This window comes from Rhinolophus ferrumequinum, chromosome 22 (assembly GCF_004115265.2).
Source record: "Rhinolophus ferrumequinum isolate MPI-CBG mRhiFer1 chromosome 22, mRhiFer1_v1.p, whole genome shotgun sequence".
NCBI classification, from domain to species: domain Eukaryota; kingdom Metazoa; phylum Chordata; class Mammalia; order Chiroptera; family Rhinolophidae; genus Rhinolophus; species Rhinolophus ferrumequinum.
Genome location: NC_046305.1, coordinates 27,248,591 through 27,273,237, shown reverse-complemented (window position 1 = coordinate 27,273,237; position 24,647 = coordinate 27,248,591). Strand labels below are relative to the sequence as shown.

The window sequence follows — 24,647 nt, the reverse complement described above, 5'->3', positions numbered from 1 at the left end:
AGAAACCTGGAGGCTTATAAAACACTAAATACCTCAGAAACCCAGGATGAAGGATTGGTGAATGCCCTGCCACCTTGCCCACACTCCCCATAGACAATGGAGCACCTGGCCAATCCAGGGAACAGGGGGTGCAAATGTGCTTTTTTCTTTCTTATTAAAAGCTGAGCAGCATTTCCTGTATACCATGTTTCATTAGCACATTGGTGGTGTCGCTTCCTGTCACTGACTCTCTGTTTCCATTCTGGCAAAGTGTCTGCTCTTTTCTCTGCTTTGGGGGCTGGAGTAGATGAGCTTCTCACGGAGCCTCTCTCTCTAGCCTCTTGGCAGTTCCCACCTCTGTGCCCCTCACATTTTCACCAGAAGGCAAAGACTATGGCTTCTCCCTGAGCCACCTTAAAAGGAGCATGACACCAGATGTACTCTCCCCTTCTACAATGGGCATTTGTGGCCACATCCAGGAAGAACCAAACTTGTTGTTTTTGTATTTTGGGTCAACTCAGCCTGACATTTCAGGGGTAAACACATAGTAGGGAGTTTGTTGGGGGGAAAAATTCTAGAAAGATTGGAAGTTTAAAAACCAAGAAACTTTTTTTTGGTGAGGGACTGTGGTGAATAAAGATTTCAGAGGAATAAATTGCGAGAGTAGAAAGTTGTGTACTGGGAGTGTTTGGAAGTCATGGATGGAGAACAACAGGATTTCTGTTATTCTTATCTACTAAAAAAAGTAGCTTTACCACACAGGATTATATGTAAAATGCAAACCAATTTTGCCTTTTCTCCTGGGGACAGAATCTTGGGAAAAGCCAGAAAAAGTGGCAGACATGCTGGCTAGCTAATTATGCTTAAGAGAAGGCTTAGAAGGAGAAGCTGAAGCCAAAGAGGTTCCTGTGGACAATGGATGTCATCACCCCGACACTTTCAGACATCAGAGGAAGTACCTCGGAGCCCAGCTCTCTAGAGGTAACTCTCGGCAGGTTGGACAGGTAAGTGGCTCAGGGTGGTGAACTCCACCCTTCCCTGAATTACACAGAGGGCCCTGATCTACCTTGGGGGTTTTCTATCCTACAGTGCTACCACCTACAACCAGACTCAGGTTCACTAAAACCATCAAAGTCTAGGCTCAAAGAAATTTGCTCAAGGTTACTGGGAAGAAAGGAATAGGAACTGAGGAGTAAAAGGAGTCATTGGGGGAAAGGAAAAGCTATGATAACACAGGATTTCCTGAGATCTGGCTGCCTGGCTTGGTTGGATTTCTCACCTCTCAGGTGCCCTGATCACAGTCCTCAGTCTTTCCTATCTCAGATCCCACAAATCACTCCTCAAAAAAATACTAGGTCCACCATGATGAAAACAGAAGGCCCACTTTTTCCAAAGATGTGTTTTTAGGTCCTAAAAATTTGCCATGAGCCATAGTTATGATTATATTTTTTAAAGATATATCTTTAGGACATACAATCTCACAGAACTAGTTGTAGATATCAATTTTACTGCTATATCTTTACGTTCAGTATCTTACTAACAAAAATAAAAGTCCATCAGCAGTTGAAACTTTAGGAACACTGGTAGGTCTAAATTTCAGTGCTATGATAACAACACAAGTATAATAAATTTTAAATTGCTGTAATTTGGGGAAATAAATATTACCATGACAAACACATGTCACTTGCAGGTGGGCAGGAGCATTGATGGGAGTTAAATTTATAAAGTCAGAACCTTGGAGTGTCCCCCACACAAAAAAAACAAAACGATTTCTGTATTTATTCATTTGTTTATTAATTCACTCACTCATGCATTTAACCAATATTCATCAGGCCCTTAGTAAGTACCAGGCACTGTTAGATTCCAGGTGAACAAGGTAGACAAGTCTGTGACTTCCTGGAGTTTACAATCAAGTGGGAGATCAGAAACAGCTAAACAAATGAATGTATACTATAACGTCAGTCATAAATGCTATGAAGAATAATCAGAGTAAGGGGACTGAGAATAATAGGTGTGGCCAGGGAGGACCTATCTGAGGAGGTGACATTCACAAAAGACCTGGATGAAATGAGGGACTGAGCCATGCAGACAGGTCTGAGACAGGACTATGATTTGCACCGGCAAGGAACAGCAAGGAATCCTGGTGGTCAAAGTCAAAGTTGGTAGGAAATAAGGTCAGAAGATAGGCAGAGGCCAGAACATAAGATGCCATGAAGTCCTCACTGGGTGGGGACTATGGCTATTATCAGGTGTGATGGCAAATCATGGAGGGTTGCAAGTGGAAGAGCAATGTGATCTGATTAACCTTCTAGAGGATCACACTGGCTCATGTGTGAAGATAGTATGCTGGCGCTGAGAGTGCAAACATGGAGACCAATTAGGAAGGTCGTCGCAAAGGTCCATGTGGAACACACAGTGTCTTAGGCCAGGAGGTGGCAGTGGAGGAATGAGAGGTGATGGGATCTGGGATAGATGCCTAGGACTGAGCAACAGAATCTGCTGGTTGACTAGAAGTGGGTCATGAAAGAAAGAGAACAGTCAAGGATGGTTTTAGACTGAGCTACTAGATGATGGGAAACCCCAGAGTAGGAGGAGGTTTATGGGGAGAGAATAGTTCTGTTTCAGACAGATTTGGTTTGAGATGTCAGGCAGCCTAGTGGAAATGCCCAGTACAAAGTTGGATAAACAAGCCTAGAACTCAGGAGGACAAAATCTTTCCCTGATGGATGACCTGGTTCCTATATTTGGGGGTGGCAGGTCAGCTAGTGATTCCTTCTGGCTACTTGCTGTTACAATAGACAACGCAGAACACGAATGCCAGCCCCGCAGGGGAATTGCAAGTGGCACAGAACTTGCTCGGTGCATTTGCATTGGTTAAATTCAACAGAACAGAGTGTTGCTTGGAGACCAGCTCCACAAGTTGTTGGTCCTGTGAAAGTTACCCAAGTGCACACAAGCTGGACTGTCACAGAGCCACACTCTAACTGTAAATTGGGTAATCCACCCAGGATCCGGAATGAGGGGAAGCAAGGGCTGATGAACTTGACTCTGCAAGTTTGGAGGTCAGTGTGATGCAGTGGAAAGAGCACGATTTTTGGGCACACCTAGACTCACATTCCAATTTTGCTCCTTCCTGCCTGTGTGATCTCTGATATGTGACTTTACCTTTCTGAGTTTAAATCTCAGGTTCCTTGGCCACAAAGAGAGATGGGACTGTTGCAAAGATTAAATAAGTATCACATGCAAAACCCAGGCATCCAATAGGTATTCACACAGGATAGTCCTTCTCCAGCGTACAATTTCCCTCTGCCCACGAAGAGATGGCCGTCTTCCACTACACAGCCTATCCCACCTCAGCCTTCCTGTACCCGGCTTCCATTCCAAATTGGCTCAAACTCCTGAAAGAAGCATTTTCTCCAACCTCCCCACCCTCCCACAGCTGGGTCCTGGCACTCGGTTTTCCTCTTAGATATAAAGACCAGAGCAGCAGCATCTTTTCTGGGTTTGCGGGACTCCTCGCCGTCCTCCTGGTCATCGCGGTTCTCTGTGTCCTGTGGAACTGGAATAAACGGAAAAAGCGTGAGTCCCTTGTTTGTCCAAAGTTGAGACACACTAGGACTAATAATCTAGCCTGGCATTTAAAGCCCAGTTTATTCTCTAGGGATACGCTATTGCACCAAGGACACACTGGTCCTTGATTCAATTAAGATTGTAGGTTGTGGCTCCAAAAGGCTCAGTGCTGATTGTGGATCCATTTTGAAAATCATTGCCCTAGTAACCCTGTGCCCCCGTTTTCTCTTCCCTGTTTTCTGCTTTGTCCACCAAGCCCCCTATTTTTGTAGCTCAAATGGAATTTGCCAAGTCTAAAAATTCAGTTTTTATGATGCTGGGTGAGGAAATGCTTTCAGGGACAATTTCATCCCCAAGAGTCCCCTTCTCTCTCGTTGCCATGCAGGGCGAGGTCTTTACCTGCAAGTTACCATCATGCCCTTACGGACTCTGCCTCGACCCAGGCAACGAGCCAAAAATATTTATGACTTCTTGCCCCGGAGGCAAGAAGAGCTGGGTAGGTTTTTCTTTGTAATCCATAGAGGCCTGACATACTGAAGTTCTGCCCCCAAAATGCACCTCTCACCACCTGGAAGCAACTTCCTCTAAACTTCTAGAACTTCCTGCCCATAAGGGAGCATGGAGGAGAATGGGATAGATAGACTATAAAATGCAACGCCAGTGGGGGGGCCTAGAGAGCTCTAAAAAGGGAGCAGGGGTTGTCTAGTTTTGGGTTTTTTTCTTGATGTTAAGGTAGCGGAGGACAGATGGGTGTGTCTAGGGATGGAGAAGACACTCAGAAGAATAACATGGCTTCCAGCATGACAGGCAGGGAGGGTTCCCACCAGGAGCTTCCTTCCCAGCCTCAACAGCCTTGTGCTCATGTTCCCTGTGACCTCAGAAGCTGAGGAGGGCTCCAGGTCTCAGAGCTCACCATGCTTGTAGTACTGACCATCTGGAGTGCTACAGAACACCAGCCCGCAAACATCAGACACCACACAAACCCACTTCACTCATGATACAGGGAGTGTTGAGGCTGAAGCTAGGACTGGCTAACTATCGTCAGGATTTGTTCTCTGTCCTTTCAGGCAGACATCAGTTGAGGAGTATACGCATTTTCAGTACCGAGAACCTCCTTCCCAGAAACTCTGACAGCCCTCCCTCAGCACATATGGTAAGAGTCATGTGAAATGACCAGCTTCTTGGGAGAAATGACTAATTTCTGGCAGAAAAACTCAGGTGAAAGAGTCACAGGTCCTCAATCTTGTCATCAGAGTCGAACAACGTGTCCTTTGGCACTCGCCCTTGCGACCTTATTAATAAATCAGGAAGACTAGCCTCAGGACCTCCCTACTGCCCAAGGAGAAAAATTAAGATAGATATGAGCAAGTGCTTGGATTTTAAGAAGGGCACCAGGGCAACAATACTCCAGGACGTGATGTTAGAACTGTAATGGGTTGTTTTAACAAAGACATGATAATGTGCTTATTCAAATAAGCATAGTCCTTTTCAAAGTAATTCACCTCCAGAGGGTCACAGATATTCCAACATTGCTGTTGGTGCTCAAAACAGACATAAAACCCTGCTTTGGGAATTACTTCTTGGGCTTGTGTCAAATTATTTCAATTATCCTCAACAGCAGAAATAGTCATAAGTCACTGGCACTGGTGTAGAAAGTGTTTGATCAAATGCGAGCTACCCTTTGAGGTTACAAAAGAAGTGTTACAATTAATAATCCCATGTGTCTTTTCACCTGGCTCTGAAGGCAGCTCCCACAGAGGAGTCCCACACAGCGTGGAGCAGAGGCACAGCAGAGGGACCGCTCTGAGGACTAGGGTGCTCATTTCCATAGCTAAGTTCTTGTTTACTTGTTAAAGAATGAGTCCCTTCGGTTTTACGGTCATCTCAAGCAAATGCAGTTATGCTGATGATGGTGGTGCTACCTAGCCTGTCTTTACCATATGGCTACCTCCCTGTTGCCAGCTTTGCTTCCTCCTCTTTCCACCTGTCCCATACTTGGGCTCCACTGGTAAAGGGCAAGAAAGAAAAGACTCCACTCCAAGACTCAGGTGGGTCCTGAGGGGATTTTGCATCTAGAGCTTAGATCCCAAACTGACTTCAGCCTACAAAAATATTTAGCTTGGACTAAATGTCTGAAAAACATTTTGAGCCAGTGGCCCAACATTTAAAAATCTAAAAGATTTCACATTAAAGGCCAGATGTCCAGCTTTTCTTGAAAATTCAGGAATTCTGGAAACATCAAACCAGCATCCCTAAGTGGCCATAATCAGCTGATTCTGTGTGTCAGCTGCCCCTTTAATAATAATGCAAATATTTTTTAGTGTTTTCTGGGTGTCAGGAGTGATTTTAAATACTTTACATGTAATAATCCATTTACTCCTCACAGAAACCTGATGATATAGATATTATTGATATAATTATCCTCATTTTATAAATTAGGAAATGAAAGCACAGAGAGATTAGGTAATTTGCCCAAATTCAGCACAAAGTGGTGAGGTTGGGAATAGCACCCTCAGTCTGAGTCCAAGTCTCTACTTTTAGCCACTATTCTGTGTTGCCCCTCAATGTGCTCTGAGGTAGCAGGCTCGCTCCAGTTTACAATATTTCTCCCCACACCCCATTGAATCCCCACATTGAGGCCAAAAAACAGCTACTATTTATCATCACATTTACACTGTTGCTTTCCCTAAACTCAGCCCATTTTTCTCGTAACTATCTAGTATCTGAAGACTTGCATTTGGAAACCCTGATTCAGAGCTTTTCTCCAAGGTGGAGAACTGAGTGAAGGAACAATCAGATAGCAGTACTGGGTAGGGAAGAAGAAAGGCTTTATACATATTTCTGCTTCCATCTTGTCACTGGCTTTCTCTTTTTGCTCATAGCCCTCCCCAGCAAGCAATGCCCTCCAGGTGCACAGAGCCCATACTCATGCTGTGGGCTATGCTGTGGGCATCTATGACAATGCCATGCGTCCCCAGATGTGTGGGAACCTCACTGTCTCAGCACACCATGTCAATATCAGAGCAGCTGGAGACTACACGAGCATTTCTTCAGAGAATTTGAGAGATTATGTTAATGTCCCCACAACGGAAGAGTTTGCTGAGACTCTAGCTTCTAACAACACCCTCTCCAAGAATCTCTTTGTCCTCTCAAGTGCCCAGGAGCTGAAATTTACTAAGGGAAGAGACAAAGCCTGTGGGAATGCCAGTGACTGCACCAGTTTTTGGTCTCCAGGAACCGAGAGCAATGATCCACTCAGTGATGAGGAAGATTCTTCTCAGACCTCAAATGACTATGTCAACATGGCAGGGTTGGATCTCGGGGCCATCCAGAGGAAGCATCCCTGGGTGTCTGTTCAGGGCTGCAGAGATTATGAAAATGTCCCATCAACATATTCCAATGGAAGCCAGCAGCAGTCAGGACAAGTGATATCCTTAAACACAGACCATGTAGAAGGCAGAACAGATGGTCTAGGGACCCATGTCCAACTAGTCATGCAATCAGGGAGGTCCTTGGATTTAGGGGATTATGTAATTTATGAGCCATCTTCTCAGAGTGAGAACAGTCAGATGAAACATGGGGAAGAGATGTCAAATAAGGACTCTAATGACTATGAGAATATGCTAGCTGCCAAGTTAGGAGGCAAGGACTCTGAGCAGAGGTCAGACACATGGTTCCTTCCTGATGAATTAAGACCCAGCCACCCAGCTGGAAAGCTACATGGAGTAATCTATCCTGCCAGATCCAAAGCCACTACAGGTCTTCTAGTGAAGACCCATGACCATCCTCATATTTCAGTGGATTCACTTGGTTAGGCTAAAAAGAGGCTGAGATGAGTAGGAGCTAAGAGGCTCACAAAAGCAGAGGCTTGGGAAAGCCAGAAAGAAATTCTTCTCAAGCAGGTGCCGTTATACCAATAGATTGGTGCCGTTATACCAATCTAACGATGTTTGCTAAAATTGCCTTTTAGGAGATAAAAAATAAAAGAGTACTTTAGTGCACAATGGAAATATAATCTAAAATCATTACCTCCACTAATACCAGCAGGCTGAAAAAGAAAAATACAGCTTATTTTGTAATCTGGGCAGAGACCAAAAGGAAGGGAAAAGTGGGAGTGGGGGTGGGAAAGCTTCCACTCTAAAATGAAGGTAGACAATCAAATGCCGGACAAGATGTGGAACAATAAGAAATCTCACTCATTGTTGATGGGACTGCAAAGCATAACATTCACTTTGGAAAATTGTTTGGCAATTTCTTATAAACATACACTTACATGACCCAGCCATTCCACATTTCCAACTGAACTGAAAACTTGTGTTCACACAAAAAACCATGCATGACTGTGTATAGCAGCTTTATTCACATTTGCCCATAACTAGAAATAATCCAGATTTCTTTCAACAAGTGAATGGATAAACTGTGGTATAGTCATACAATGAATATCCACACTCAACAGTAAAAAAAGAAATGAACTATTGATTCATGCAACATAGACAAATCTTAAATGCACTTTTCTAAATGAAAGAAGCTAGACCTAAAAATCTACATATTGTACAACTCCATTTATATGACATTCTAGAAAAGGTGACACTATAGGGATAGAAAACAGATTAGTAACAGGCAAGTTTGAAGAAACGGGAGGAGTTTACTACAAGGAATTTTTCAGGTAATGGAGGAGTTCTGTATGGTACTGTGGTGGCTGGCTCTATGACTTCATGCATTTGTGAAAATGCAAAAAGAACTGTATAGCATACAGAATGACTTTTATTGCATGCAAATTAAAAAAAAAATTAACCAGGCTGTCAGGTGAACCCATGATGGAATGCAAATGAATGAATCTAACTGTATTACAAATATATGAATGACATAACATCACACTGAAGAGGGTGGGGGGAAAAGGAGTTGGCCTAATTAACTTTGGAAAACAATGTTTTCACTTGAAACTGTAAGATAAAGACTCAAAGAGTTCTACATAACAGTACTCTAGTTGGTAAATTTGCATTTCACAGGAGTATAGGTTAGCAATCCTGAAACTACTTTAAATGTATACTAAGGTTGAACAAATAAGTAAATATATTATAAATAAGAAGAGGCAGGTTTCTTACCATCAGAGAAAGAAGTAACAAATAAACAAGTAAGAAAGGCTCCAATGAACTCTGTGGTGCTGGATTAAAGTTGGGGGTACAGTTTGAACTCATGTTTATTTTAATACATATGAATAGATATAGAAATAAATATAGATATAGGCTAGTATTGATACATTTCTCAGCTTTGTCCACTAGACAGCCTAGAAGCAATGGCACCCCAGTAACAATGACCACACATAGCACTCAGATCTTGGTTTCTAAATATTGTTCTCCAATCAAAGGAAACAGAGCTCCTTGGAGAAATGGCTATTTCTAGGGCTGGGCCAGAGTAAACACAGGATGAGCTTGATCATCTTGTAGAAAAGGGAAGGGAAGGGAGGGAAAAGGAAAGGAAATAGAGAGGGGTAGGCAGGGGAAGAAAAGATGAGGGCATGTCCAAAGGAGTCAACTCAAAGAGCTCCCAAAGGCAAAGCTAGAACGATCTGAGCAATAAAAATAAATAATTATAATGTAAATTTATAACCCAAAGAACAAAATAAATATCCATGACTGATGTCCATACCAATGGTCAAATAAACAAATAAAATAGAAGAAAAGGATAAATCTTCCTTACAGATAAATTACAAATAATAAATGTAGAAGAAATGAGGGAAAAAGAAAATCACCACTAAGTCACCACAGAATAATTGCTGTGGGTAAGTCTTGATGAATGCTAAAATTAGTGAGTGACACTTTAAGGAGAAATAAGGTAGTTGCATAGCCCCAAAATATTTATTTATTACTGTGATGATTTTAACATGTGTCCACAAATTATTTGATACTCCCCCTGGAACTTAATTCCCCTCTCCTTCACTGTCGGCTGAATTTAGTAACTATTTTCTAACAAATAAAATATGGAATGGGAAAAAAACAAATTTATAGTGGAGAAACTTGGCAGACATCACCCCGACCACGTGATCAAAGAAAGCTCACTGGTAATAAGTTGTATTACTATATGATCAAGGAGAAAGATACTTCACCTCTGTGGTATTCCCCGCCCCCCCACCCCAAATCCACAATCCCAGTCTTATCATGAGAAAAAGATCAGAAAATCCAAATTGTGTGACATTCTACAAATACCTGAGCAGAACTTTTAAATGTGTTATAGTCATGAAACACAAAGGCTGAGAAACTGTTAGGTTGGAGGACACTGAGGCTACATGATGACTAAGTATGACATGGTACCTTGGATTACATCCTGGTACAGAAAAAGGACATTAACAGGAAAAGGAAAAGTTACATTTTAGTTAATAGTAGTATATCAATGTTAGTTTCTTAGATGTTAACATTAAGAGAAGGTGAAGGGTATATAGGAATTCTCTGTACTATCTTTACAACTCTTCTGTAAACTATTTTAAAATAAATAATTTTAAAACATGAATAAAGCTGTGAGTGAAGACAAAAGGCGCATCCCACTGAAATAAGTGTGCCTTTGTTCCTTCTTCTGCAAAATGGATGTGGCATAAAGCACATGCTAGAGTAGTTGTTCTGGGTGTTTGTTTTCTGCATTATTTGTTAGCATGTGCATATAAGTTCAATCTCCTCTGTCAATCTGCATCTTTGCCTGCTGCGTCATTAAGTCAAACATATTTTGACTTAAATGTATTTAAGTCCTTTACATTCACCCTGGATCTTAGCACAAGGCCAAGATAAAGGCAAGTTATTGATAATTGATGATTGGCAATGTGATTTCAATGCACCTACTTATACCATAAAATGTTGAGAAAGGTTTTACTGTTGTTCAGGAATCTAGGCTAAGGCCTAAAGCTGAATAGTAAAGGTGTAAAACACCCCACAGTCTGAGGTCAGAGTGCCACCGTCTGATAGGGGTCAGGGCTTATTCAGAGTGAGAAAATTAGTCCTACCATATACTGCTCTCTACTGCACCATGTTCCTGCTCCACAGGAGAACACTGAGAGGTGACTGAGGCTAGCCTTTGAGGAGTATGCTGGTCAGGAAGAGAAGTTCTTTTCTCCTTCACTGCCCCCATCCCTGGGGGTGGTAACTATCTCCTTCTGCGGAGTGCTTGATGCCCCAGGAGAAAGAAGAGAGTTGCCGGAACTGAGAGGGAGCCTATGAATCAGCTGGCCACCCACTGTTGGGCACGGCAACAATAAGCGCATCACCAGGGGGAAGTTGACTGGGCCTGGGCCATCTTGTTGGCACCACCTCAAGAGGATGCCAGGCAAGGGCCTATAGGACAAATCATGAGTGCTAGAGACTGAATTTTTGTGCCCCCGAATTCATATGCTGAAACCTAATCCCCAATGTGATGGTATTTGGAGGTGGGGCCTTTATAAAGTGATTGGGTTGTTAGGGTGGAGCCCTTATAAATGGGGTTAGGGACCTAGTAAAAGAAACCCCAGAAAGCCCCCTCACCCTTCCACTATGTGAGGACATAGCCAGAAGACAGCTGTCTATGAGTGAGGAGGTGGGCTGTCACCATGCACTAAATCTGCTGGAGCCTTCATCTTGGACTTCCCAGTCTACAGAACTGTGAAAGATGTTTGTGGTTTAACTTTGCCTGCAACAGTTGAATATGTTTTCCTGTGGCTTGCACTATCAACAACAAAGATGTTTTGTAAGCAACATTTTGTAATAAATTTTTTGTCATCAGTGCCATTAGATTCTAATTTGTCTATACTTAAATCTAATTGATGCCACTTAGTATGTTTTGAGTATTTTTTGCCAAAATTCAATATAATGGTAAATTTATTACCATATAACAAAAGTTTAAAATAGAATTGTCATTTATTTACAAAGCAGCTCAAAATGTTATTAAATACATAAAATAGTCAAAGTATCAACTTTTTATTTTTTGTGGATTTTTGAAACATTTTGGGGAAAAAAAGCTTGAAATCAATTAATGCAATAAAAGGGTTAAGTCAGCCAGTCTGTGGTGCTTTTGTTATAGCAGCCTGAAGGGAATAAAATAGTAGGATAAAGGAAGATTATTCCAGTAGCTTGTTCTCCCACGTCTCATGACTATATTGTGGGTAGATTTCTTCAGGGCTCTCAGAGTTACCTCACAAGTGGCCAGCATTTAAATTCTTACTACACAGAGGGCACCGTATCAGTCTGGTGTTAATGGCCAGGGAAGCAACAACAAACACACGGAGAGGATGGCAACCTCACCCAGTCAAGTAAGGAAGAATTGTATCAGATGTGAGAACAAAGATTCAGCCAGAACTGAATCTTAACTACTGGGATGAGAGAATTCTCATAATCAAGAAGGGATGAAAAATTATGGGATCAAAATAAGTTGTTAAGCAAGCTACCACCCAGTAGGAAAGGGAGGTTCAACCTACCACAGTTGGGGAGCAGGTCGTGGAAAAAAACAAAGCCAAATCATGTTTATACCCCAATAAGCCAGTTACACTTATGTACATTCTCCCAAATTAAGAATGATTAATAAATTGTAGATTGTCTCATATTAGATAGGAAACCTTTCTGTTTATTTCTTGTTCTGAGAATTTTTACAAATTAATAGATAAAAAACTTCCTATAAAATTATAATCTTTTCTTTCCCTTTATAGTTTTATTTTCTCACAATAGTTGCCAGGAAATTTTGAGTTAAATTGAGTGCCCAGTTGCTGTAATTATCTGATCTCATATGCCTGATAATGCTAAATATGAGGAAATTTTTTCAAGATCCAGATAAGAAAATAGATATAAAAATAATCCATTATAATTCCTTAATTAGATATAGTGAATTAATTATTCAAACTTACAATATATTTATTGTGACCTCATTCAGAATACTGTTTAGTATGAAATACAGAGATTTGCTACGTCTCCTTCTTCCCTGTCACCACCCTCTGATGGTGAGCAGAAGACCAGATTTCTCTGCCCCTCTGGCCAGTCTCCTCCCTGAGCGCTGCCTTAGTATGATGGAGCTTTATTATCACTTATGGTTTCCCTGTGGACTGAGGGACGGTTTTGACTTGCAAATACTTCTAGAAACTCTGTTCTTAAACCAGTCAATAAGCTGGTGTCACAGAAAGAAGGCACAAAAAACCAAGAAAACCTGTCATATCTTTTCTTACTTCTGTTACTTCCTTATATTAGTTAACCATATGCTGAAAATAATGACATAGCAAGAAAGAGAAAAATAGGGTAACCCATAGTTTCTTTTCCTTTTAGTCTTCCCTTACTCTCAATAAGTGGAGAGTCTTGGTAGAATGTGCATATATCAAGAAGTGGAAGTAACAATTCTGATCACCAAGTGTGACATATGGGACATTCCCACACCACCAAGCAATTCTCCAACACCAGCTGGGTGTCCTACAATTCAAATTAATTCTGACACTATCTACCCAGAGATAATATCAGATTCCACAGGTTGCAGGCTCTGTTCCACAAGACTGCCCTCCACTTCAGAAGCCAATTGAAAGTCCACAGTGCTTCTGACTGACTAGCTATAAATCAGAGATTCTCAGGACCCCCTCCTTGGGTTTGATTAATTTGCTAGAGCACTTACAGGACTCAGGAAACCCACTTATTCACTAGATTACCAATTTATTGCAAAGGCTATTAAAGGATATGAAATAACAGCCAGACGAAGAGACACATTGGGCAAGGTCCCAAAGGAGCTTCTATCCTCGTAGTGAAAGCACTCTGGTTTACCAACCCAGGAGCTCTCTTCGAACTCTGTCTTTTTGGGTTTTATGGAGACTTCATTACATAAGCATGATTAATTAAATAATTGGCTATTGACAAGAGATTAAACCTCCAGCCCCTCTTCCCTCCTTGGAGGTGGGCAGGGGTGGGACTGAAATTTGCAGGTCTCTAATCACATGGTTGGTTCTCTTGGCCTTTACGCTTAGGTACGATCCAAATGTCACCATTAACATAACAAAAGGTATCTTTGTCAGTCTCATCACTTAGGAAATTCCAAGGGTTTTAGAAGCTCTGTATCAGAAACAAGGACCAAGTATATATTTCTTATTATAAATCATAATCATAGGAATAAAAACTGATGAGTTATCAGTGCCTTATTTACCTCGAGTCCTAGCTTGTCGGGGACAATAACCGGAATCCGGTGTCTACTCCTGTTACCTGTGCCTGCTAACCCATAGACGTGGATAAATGCATCTCCATCCACATTGGCCAGGCTGGTGTCCATATCAGCAATGCCTGCTGGGAGCTCTACCACCTGGAACATGGCATCCAGCCTGATGACCAGATGCCAAATGACAAGCCATTGGAGGAGGAGATGACTCCTTCAACATCTTCTTCAGTGAGACAGGTGCTGGCAAGCATGTGCCCAGAGCAGTGTTTGTAGACCTGGAACCCACAGTCATTGAAGAAGTTCGCACTGGCACCTACCGCCAGCTCTTCCACCCCGAGCAGCTCACCACAGGCAAGGATGATGTTGCCAATAACTACGCCTGGGGGCATTACACCATTGGCAAGGAGATCACTGACCTTGTCTTGGACTGAATTCATAAGCTGGCCAACCAATGCACAGGTCTTCAGGGCTTCCTGGTTTTCCACAGCTTTGGCGGGGTAACTGGTTCTGGGTTCACCTCCCTGCTGATGGAACTTCTTTCTGTCTATTGTGGCAAGAAATCTAAGCTGGAGTTCTCCATTTACCCAGCCCCCCAGGTTTCCACAGCCGTAGTTGAGCCCTACAACTCCATCCTCACCACCCACACCACCCTGGAGCACTCTGATTGTGCCTTCATGGTTGACAATGAGGCCATCTAGGACATCTGTCGTTGAAACCTCAATATTGAGCACCCAGCCTACACTAACCTTAACCGCCTTATTAGCCAGATTGTCTTCCATCACTGCTTCCCTCAGATTTGATGGAGCCCCGAATGTTGACTTGACCTAATTCCAGACCAACCTGGTGCCCTATCGCCGCATCCACTTCCCTCTGGCCACATATACCCCTGTCAGCTCTGCTGAGAAAGTCTACCATGAGCAGTTTTCTGTAGCAGAGATCACCAATGCGTGCTGTGAGCCAGCCAACCAGATGGTGAAGTGTGACCCTCACCACAGTAAATACATGGCTTGCTGCCTGTTGTACCATGGTGATGTGGTTCCCAGAGATGTCAATGCTGCCATTGCCACCATCAAGACCAAGCGCAGCATCCAGTTTTTGGACTGGTGCCCCACTGGCTTCAAAGTTGGCATTAATTACCAGCCTCCCACTGTGGTACCTGGTGGAGACCTGGCCAAAGTACAGTGATCTGTGTGCATGCTGAGCAACACCACAGCTGTTGCTGAGGCCTGGGCGTGCCTGGACCACAAGTTTGACCTGATGTATGCCAATCATGCCTTTGTTCACTGGTATGTGGGTGAGGGCATGGAGGAAGGAGAGTTTTCTGAGGCCCGTGAGGACATGGTTGCCCTTGAGAAGGATTATGAGGAGGTTGGTATGGATTCTGTTGAAGGAGAGTGTGAGGAAGAAGAAGAGGAATACTAATTACCATTCCTTTCAACAGGTCATACTTGGTACTTCATCTTCAAGCTGACAGGCATTAAAGCTTTCTGGATAGATTGTCTTCGCTTTTACCTGTTGTAGGGAAGATGTTGAAGAAAATTTGCCTTCATTGGTTGATGTGAGCTTTTGTCTGTTAGCTTTTATCTGTTCCTGCATGTGAGGTAATTTCTGTGCTGTGATCAGCGGTTGAGTAAATTCCCCCTTGGTCTCATTCTCCCAAGCAGGGGACATATGGGATGAGGTTGATTTCTGTCCCCCTTTGGTCTCATTCTCTCGAGCAGGGGAGACATGAGATGAGGTTTTCTATTTGGTCTCATTCTTTCAAGTAGGAGAGATATGAGATAACGTTTGTTGTTCTGTCCGTGTTGTGAGGTGATAGTTAGCTTAGGGTTAAAGAAATTCTTCATCGGGAGTTGAGAGAATTCCCTCTTTGTTCTGTCTGTTTCGCCCACATCAGCAGATGCAGTGAAGAAGTAGCTAAGTTATACGAGGACAACGTGACAGGCACGTTGCCAGCCTTTAGAAGAGCTTGGGCTGATGGTCCCAAGCAAGAACAGTAGATATTGCTTATCCGGATAAATTGGCCCTTTGGCCGGATGGGCAACATTTATATCAGTAACTGCCAGACCATCCCGGAACTGGCCATTCCTGGAGAGGGAGGCAGGAACAAGAAACTTGGCTCTAAGGTACATCTGAGAAAATGTATAAGACAGACCTCAGTTGGCAATAGTATAATAATTATTATTTCATCATTTGGTCATTTTGTCATTGGTGATTTCTCATCATTCTAACATTTTGAAGACTTCCAGCAACATGCAACTTACAATACCTGGGGATGTCATGATTTCCAGCCATGAACCTGGTGAGGTCTGGCTGGTTCCCGGCCTCTCCAGTGTTGTTCCCCATCGTTAGCCTTCTTGAGAACTTATTAGCATCTAGAAAACTTGTATACAGCTTGCAGTTTACAACATCAGAAGACGTCCTAACTTCTAACAACAACAACAGCAACGACAACAGCAACATTCTTCATATTGTTAACACCTTGAAAACTTATATGCAATTTGCAGCTTATAACATCAGAAGATGCCTTGACTTCTAAGAACAACAAGAACAACAATGCCAACAACAATGCCAACAGCAGGAGCATTCTTGGGAACTAACAAGCAGCGGTGTGGGAGACGCCTGAGTTTCTCTCAGCTACAGATCTGACAAGGCTTTGATTTATGACTTTTCCAGTGCTGTTCTCACCCAGTTTCGTGAGCTTTTGACATCTACTGTAATAGTTACTATCTTATAGAGCTTATTACTGTTTTTGGATACTCCTTACTGATGTTATTTGTGTATGTAGCCAAGTGATTTTTGATCAATAATAAATATATGTTGGGATCTCTTAAACTTGTAAATATGTGTACTCCTTTGACATGACATTGGTATCAATGTATATAGTTTAGTCTTAACCACCTTTACTTTCTGTCATTAGCACATTCTATTCATTGCCTTTGTCTTTTGCTATTGCATATTGCTAAATAAATTAATTAGGTATTGCTAAATAAATAAATTCATTAGCCCCATTCTAGCCTGTGTCCCTCATCCTTCTTTTCCCCACTTGTCATTACACCTGTGATAATGTCTGTCTTTATGATGCGTATACCTACAAGATTTTTTCCCCTCATGTTTCAAAGTAAAGGCATTGAGAAAAATACAAACAAAACAAAAAAACCTCATGAGTTATTTTGTGCAGTGTTTCCACTTTTCTGGTAAGAATGAAATACAACTAATTATTGTTATTCATGGTAGTTATAGTCTAAGAAGTCACCATAAACATCGAATTAGTGAATACTGAACCACACTGCTCCCAAGGGAAATACAGAGTTAGGTTCCTGCGAGCTCTGGTCACATTTCGTCAACCTTGTTTTATGTGTGTTTCTGTCTAAAGACACAAATTTAACACATACAGGTGATTCATTAACACTGGAACTCACAGCCAACTGCACTATAACTCATGCCTGAATGAGGCTTATTTAGCATACATATTTTCTCAGTATAGCACATCACAGCCTTCTTGACCTTTAAAAACTAGATCACACTTCAGCACTACACATGGGGGTCATTTGAAACAGTGAAATCACCAACAGAAAGCACAAAAGTGCAGAAAATGTTTCACTAAATAGACCGTAGAAAAGATACTTGTTTGTTGTCATGCAGCAGCCTACCCGTCTGTCCCCTCGTGCCTACCCCTAAAGAAAGAAGAGTCTGTGAGACTGATCCTTTCAGGGACTTTGCTTCACCTTTGTGCTTACATCTTATGTCTCCCTGTGTGGCCCCAAAGGATGGCTGGTCAGTCAATGACGGGTAAGATTCCTCAAAGGAGGAACAACCTAAGACAAGCACAGTCGCATAGGGGCCCTCTGGAGAACTCATGGGGTTGAAAGAGGTGGGCATAGACCCCTACCTTCCCCTGTCTAAGGAGAGCTTCTGCCTCTGTGGCTATATTCCTTCCCACAACTTGCTTGGGAAGTGATTCAATGATGTGACAACATCAGTTCTCCTTCTATTCTTATCAATAAGTTTCAGCATAAAGGTTTCATCCCTGGGGAGGCACATACCACAATTATTAAGACATCATGGGACTTCCGATTCCGGCTGTTTGCAGGCAAAGGTGATTGGTTTTAATCAGTTTTCTGGTATGATGTATGAGACTCACAGACCGTGCAGAAAACAATGCTACTTCCTCGTGTGAACATCAATAAAAGCCACACGGTGGCCCGATTCCGGGCTCTCAGTCCTTTGAGGCTGTGAGACCCTTGGCCCCTATTGCATAAATCTCTTGACTTCAGTTTCTTTCTTAACCCTTCGCCTCCCCTTCTCGTTCTCTCACTGCCCGTGTCGTGCTGGACACGACACTTGTTTATACTTTGAGAGCTGAAACAAGAAAGCAGACTTTGCCTTGTTCAAACTCAGGTGGGAAGATGAGTGTTGGCCGATAGAAATTTTCCCCACTCTGTACATTAGCATGTCCATGAATGACCAACAGTGCCAAGAGTATTGATTTTTATGTTACAAATAAATTTTAGCAAGTAGGGAAATTTGCAAACACAGAATCTATAAATAACAAGAATTAATGTATGCATGTACCAGCTACAAAATAAAAATTGCGTAATTTTGGTGATTCCACATGAGTTAAATGCTGATATATTTACATTAAAACTGGCATTGCACAATATAAAGATGAATGGTAAAATTCATGTTAACAATTTAAAATTCTAACTTTTCTTTACTTAGAATGGCATTAAATAGAAAGTAAGAAACACCATAAGTCAAGAGAGACTAGAAGAAAGGAAAAAGCTTTATATTTTAGCACTTCTAACAGCACTTTTTTCCTATTTTTTTAACAAGGGGCTCCACGTTTTCATTTTGCACTGGGTCCCACAAATTATGTAGCTGACCCTGGTTCCCTCAGGCCTTCCGTCCTACGCTCGGGTTTATGTGCTTACCTGAATCTCTTCACAGGAATATGGGACATTCCACCTTCCCATTCCAACTACAAAAACACAGCCCTTCTCACAAGAACTGTGGCTCCTTCAGTCTTCACTCTCTCCTGGCACACTATGCCCAAATCTAATTTTTGCAGCCTAGTATCAGCTGGCTAGACAGTAAATGGTCATCCCCACCTGTGCTAACAGACACCTGTAGGGAAAGACAAGCCCTAGTTAAAAGGTCAAATGAACAATGATTCTTCCATCTGTGCTTCCATCTTGCTATTCTTTCAGTGCAAGATATGGACCTCTGGCTGGTCCCTTCAATTAGTCAATCTATTAAAGTAATAAAATCTAAAACCATGGAAGTTTCAAAAAGAGACAAGGAGAAGTTTTATAATCCCAGAGTGGTAAAGGTCTTTCCAACCATGAATCCAAACTTAGAAAGCTATAAAAAGAAAGGCTGATAAATTTGACTACTATATTAGTTTTATGTTGCCACAAAATTAGTGGCTTAAAACAACATAAATTTATTACCTTACAGTTCTAGAAGACAGAAATCCGAAATAGGTCTCACAGGAGTAAAATCAAGGTGTCAGCAGTGCTGTAATTCCTTCAGGAGGTTCCAGGAGAGAATCTTTTTCCTTGCCTTTCCATCTTCTAGAGATTGCATGCAGTCCATGGTTCATGGCCCATTCTCCATCTTCAGAGCACACATTCCAACCTCTGCTTCTGTTGTCACACTTCCTTTTTTGACTCTCACTGTCATGAATTCCTCTTATAAAGACCCTTGTGATTACATTGGGCCTGCCAAATTCAGGATAATCTCCCCATCTCAAAATCCTTAGTTTAATCACATTGCAAAGTCCTTTTTACCAGATAAAGCAACATATCCACAGGTTTCAGACATTAAGACATGAACATATTGAGGGGCATTATTTTGTTTACCACATCTGCATAGCAGATTAATATCTCTGATGAAAGATAAATCTGATAATATCTCAAGCCCTGTTATAAGATTTAGAGAAGTAAAAAGATATGTGCACATACAGGGTTTCAAAAGAAGAAACGAGAGATGAGGAAGAAGGCTGCTAGACCTGACACATTTGCTGGTTTCCTGATAAACTGATTTAGATTATGTGGCAGATGTGGTCTTAATTTAAGGGAAGTGCTTTCTTTCCTGGAAGTCACAGCAAACCTCAAAGCAGGAGGCAGCCATAGAGAGCCACCAATGCCCTGGGAGATACCAGGCAGACACATCCAGGGAGGTCTCCAGTTGGCTAAATTTCAAGATCCCTAGGTAACTTGCTCTCAGATGCTGACAAAACTCAGGTTTGGCTCAAGTGTCCTGGAGAACCCTAACTCCCTAGAAGAGGAGAGAGCTCATACTTGACAATGCCAGATAAAACATAATTGTCCAGGTGTATTCTAATTTTGCAGAATCTCACATGGAAAGAATATGTGCTCAGCTGCCGTTGAGTGGAATGCTCTGAAAATGTCAGGTCAAGTTGGTTGAAGTCTCAGCTCCTAGAAACTGTTTCATGATGTGACCGCTGCTGGACCCTCAAGCTAGATCCAGACCAGAACAGAGATTGCTTCACATAAACACCCTCAGAGACTATCTAATTGACCTCTCCCCTAATGCCCCTATGTTGGTTCCAGGAACAGGCTGTTGTGCTGCCCTGGGAAAGCATGTAAGGCATTTTCCCTTTGTCTGTGGCAGGTTACAAGTACCTCTATCCATCCTGCCCTGTCCTATATAATTCTTTAGTACTTGCCGCACAGCACCAAGGATATCCACGTAATCTTGCAGCCACCCAAGACCCACCTTGTATGTAAGGTCCTTTAATAAACTCTTGATGTAATGCTGGAGTTGTCAGCCTCTTTCTTTCGTCTCTCAACCCCCAGGAGATTTTCCCAACAGTTGATAGAGTTGCTCAGGTCATCTATATCCTTACTAATTTTCCTTTTACTTTTCTATCAATTACTCAGAGAAAAGCACTGAAATCTTCAAACGTAATTGTGGATTTGCCTCTTTATCCTTTCAGTTCTACCCATTTTGTCTTCACGTATTTTGAAGATTTGTTGTTAGTTGCATGCACATTTAGGATTATAATGTCTTCTTGGTAAATTGACTCTAATGTCTCTCTTTATCACTGGTGATATTCCTTGTTCTGAAGTCTGCTTTATCTGACATTAATATAGCCAATACCCTTTCCTTCTTGTCTTCCTCTCTCCTTCCTTCCTTCCTTCCTTCCTTCCTTCCTTCCTTCCTTCCTTCCTTCCTTCCTGCCCTTCACTTAGGAAAAAAGTTTGATTTTGAAATAATTTTAGACTTATCCACATATACTTCATGAAATATCCCCTAATGTTAGCATCTTACATAATTATGAAATAATGATGAAAACTGAGAAATCAACATTGGTACGATAGTATTAACTAATCTACAGACTTTATTTGGATTTTACCAGCTTTTCAACGATGTTCTTTTTCTGTTCCAGGATCCAATCCAGGATCCCACATAACAATCATTGTGTGTCTCTTAGTCTCCTCCAGTCTGTGGCAGTTTTTCATTCTTGCTTTGTCTTTCATGACCTTGATACTTTTGAATAGTACTAGTCAGTGTTCTTTTAAGTTTAAATGCATTTTATTTTTAGACAACCTACATGACCTGATTTTCTTAAAAACAATGCCTCTGCTCCAAAGAAATCAAGGTCAAAAATAAATGAAGAGCTGAAGATAAATCAGTCCCATCTGTCCTAGTCCTGGTGTGTGGATAAAAACACAGCAGCCAGTTATGATGATGACAGGTGATGGATCCAAATTGCCAAATTTACTAAAATTTTTCCATTTCTACACCATCCTTAAAGAAATTCATATATAAGGTCATCCCATTCTGCACGGTAGGCCAGCAGAGCAACCATGCCATTTGGATTCATCGTTGCACCAATAAAGAACTGGTGGTTTTTGAAATTAGCAAGAATGTGCTTGATTTGTTCTGCAGCCCTGTCATAAAAGGTTTTACTCTTTCTGGTCTCTCTTCTTCAAGTTTCCCTTTGATTGATTTCATACAATCTTTGATGTACTTCTTGTAGGCTTCTTTTGTGAAGCTGGCTTCCTGCAAATGATGGTTCATGACAATATCAACACCAGTGACTATTGTGCTTTCGGTACCTTCGCCCTCAGGGCCCTTAGCAGAGGCATTTGCACCAATGAACGAGTCATCAATGATACCCTCTGTTCTACTGACCATCTTCCCCTCCACCTCCAGGCACAGCACATCCGTGATCTGATCTCTCAGATATTGTAGATGTTGGAGAACATCTCATCATGGCTGATGAAGCCTGAGTGGATGATCACGATGGTGGCCGGAAGAAGACTATTTGGCACTGGCCTTGCAGAAGCCAGGTGCTCCCAGCAGTGACAGCTGTGCTGGGGGTGGGGGTGGAAAAAGCAGTACTATATAGTCAGCTATTCTGTAAAGTATTCCTCGATTGGTTTTTGTCTGATGTTTTCTCATGATTAGATTGAAGTTATGCATTTTTGGCATGAAAACTGCATAATGTTCCCTTCTCAGTGCATTATATTAGCAGGTATATGATACCAATATGTCTTATTACTAGTGATGTTTAACTTGACCACTTGGTGTCTGTAAATTTTCTCTGCTGTATAGTGACTATTTCCCCCTTTTATAATAAATAAATACCTGAGAGAAGATACTCTGAGACTATACAAATACCCAGTTTCTTCTCAAATTTTATCCTATTAGTTTTAGCATCTATTGGTGAATCTTGCCTGAAACAATTATTACAGTGGTGGCACAATACTGACTTTCTATTTCTTTCATTACCTCTCCCTTTGTTAACTGTGATTTACCTGTAAGGAAAAGCTGTCCTTTCTGTCTCACCAACTTTCTTCTTGATTAGTGTTTGTATGGTATATCCTTTCCATCCACTTACTTTTAACCTATCTATGTCTTGTATTTAAAGTGGGTTTCTTGTATATAGCTTATGTTGTGGTATTTTTTTAAAAATTTCCTATTGAAGTAAAATTCAAATAACATAAAATTAACCCTTTTAGAAATGATACAATTCAGTAGTATTTATCACAACCACAATGTCGTGCAACTATGATATGGTCTATTAAAATCCAATCTGAGGTGGAATTCATGTGGAGGTCAGACTGGAAGCAGGTGTGAGTGGGTCCAGCAGAAGGAGACATGGCTGCCAAAGTGTTTGAGTCCATTGGCAAGTTCGGCTTGGCCTTAGCCTTGCAGGAGGCGTGGTGAACTCTGCCTTGTATAATGTGGACGCTGGGCACAGAACTGTCATCTCTGACAGGTTCCGTGGAGTGCAGGACATCGTGGTAGGGGAAGGGACTCACTTTCTCATCCCTTGGGTACAGAAACCAATTATCTTTGACTGCCGCTCTCGACCACGGAATGTGCCAGTAATCACTGGTAGCAAAGATTTACAGAATGTCAACATCACCCTGCGCTTACTTTTCCGGCTGGTCACTAGCCAGCTTCCCCGCATCTTCACCAGCATCGGAGAGGACTATGACGAGCGAGTGCTGCCCTCTATCACGACGGAGATCCTCAAGTCGGTGGTGGCTCGCTTTGATGCTGGAGAACTCATCACCCAGAGAGAGCTGGTTTCCAGACAGGTGAGCGACGACCTTACAGAGCGAGCCGCAACCTTCGGGCTCATCCTGGATGACGTGTCCTTGACGCATCTGACCTTCGGGAAGGAGTTCACAGAAGCAGTAGAAGCCAAACAGGTGGCCCAGCAGGAAGCGGAGAGGGCCAGATTTGTGGTGGAAAAGGCCGAGCAGCAGAAGAAGGTGGCCATCATCTCTGCCGAGGGCGATTCCAAGGCCGCTGAGCTGATCGCCAACTTGCTTGCCACTGCAGGCGACGGCCTCATTGAGCTGCGCAAGCTGGAAGCCGCAGAGGACATTGCATACCAGCTCTCACGGTCTCGGAATATCACCTGCCTGCCGGCCGGGCAGTCGGTGCTCCTCCAGCTGCCCCAGTGAGGCCTGCCCTGCTTGCACCTCCTTGGGCCATCTGGGCCACAGCCCAAGGATCCTTAACACCGCCTTCCTTCCGCCCCCACCCCAGAATCACTGTGAAATTTCATGATTGGCTTCAAGTGAAGGAAATAAAAGTAAAATCACTTCAAAAAAAAAAAAATCCAATCTGACAATCTCTGCTTTTTAATTGGTGTATTTAGATCATTTACATGTAATATAATTATTAATATGAGTGGATTTAGGGCTATCATATTATCATTTGTATTCTGCTTTTCCTTTCTGTTTTTTTTTTCTTGTTTTTGTTCCACCTTTCCTGCTTTCTTTTATTATTTAATTTTTTAAATATTTTTACCAAAAAAATGTAGCTAACATACAACATTATACCAGTTTCAGGTATATATCATAGTTATTCAACATTTATATAACCAAAGGGGTGATCACCGTAAGTCCAGCAACCATCTTGCACTGTATTCCCCAAGCTGTACATTACATCTCCACGACTTATTTGTTTTTCTCTCCCATTCTTCTGCCTTCTCTTCCCCTCCGGTTCAAGCTGGGCAGAACATGGTAGCCCGCAGCAGCACACAGCAGCCCACGGCAGCTCACGGCAGCCCAGCTTCAGTGAGAGCTGTTGTTCACAGTCTTAGCTGTAGAAGGCACAGCTCACTGGCCCATGTGGTAATTGAACCTGCAACCTCAGCGTTAGGAACATGGTCCTCCAACCACCTGAGCCACCAGCCCGGCCCCAAATTATTTGTTTTATACCTGGACTTGAACCTCTTATTCCCCTTCTCCTTTCCCCCTCCTTTTAATTTTTCAATTACAGTTAACATTCAATATTATTTTAAATTAATTTCAGATATACAACATAGTGGTTAGACATTGGTATAATTTAAGAAATGATTCCCCCTGACTAGTCTAATACTCACCCGGCACTATACATAGCTATCACCATATTATGAAGTATATTCTCTATGCTTTCTTTTGCATCCCATGACTGCTTTGTAACTA

At 42.1% G+C, this 24,647-nt stretch overlaps 1 protein-coding gene and 3 pseudogenes across 1 annotated transcript; 3 read left to right on the top strand and 1 right to left on the bottom strand.

The window, feature by feature from the left end:
- The first annotated feature begins 894 nt into the window (after positions 1-894).
- Positions 895-7,364, top strand: LAX1 (lymphocyte transmembrane adaptor 1). The gene is made up of 5 exons (XM_033093434.1): positions 895-983; positions 3,449-3,558; positions 3,935-4,045; positions 4,617-4,702; positions 6,432-7,364. Exons 1-5 carry the CDS (start codon positions 895-897, stop codon positions 7,362-7,364), a joined length of 1,329 nt encoding a protein of 442 aa, XP_032949325.1.
- A 3,199-nt stretch (positions 7,365-10,563) lies between these two features.
- LOC117015044 (tubulin alpha-1B chain-like) lies at positions 10,564-15,108 on the top strand (annotated as a pseudogene).
- A 6,358-nt stretch (positions 15,109-21,466) lies between these two features.
- Positions 21,467-22,449, bottom strand: LOC117015043 (translationally-controlled tumor protein-like; annotated as a pseudogene).
- A 318-nt stretch (positions 22,450-22,767) lies between these two features.
- On the top strand, positions 22,768-23,796 carry LOC117014898 (prohibitin-like; annotated as a pseudogene).
- The last annotated feature ends 851 nt before the right edge of the window (positions 23,797-24,647 follow it).

Excerpts from the sequence above, each read along its gene's own strand:
- LAX1 (XM_033093434.1), top strand. The coding sequence starts at position 895 with ATGGATGTCATCACCCCGACACTTTCAGACATCAGAGGAAGTACCTCG. Across the intron at positions 3,559-3,934 it reads CTGGAATAAACGGAAAAAGC|GGCGAGGTCTTTACCTGCAA; the intron begins GTGAGTCCCTTG and ends GTTGCCATGCAG. Across the intron at positions 4,046-4,616 it reads CCGGAGGCAAGAAGAGCTGG|GCAGACATCAGTTGAGGAGT; the intron begins GTAGGTTTTTCT and ends CTGTCCTTTCAG.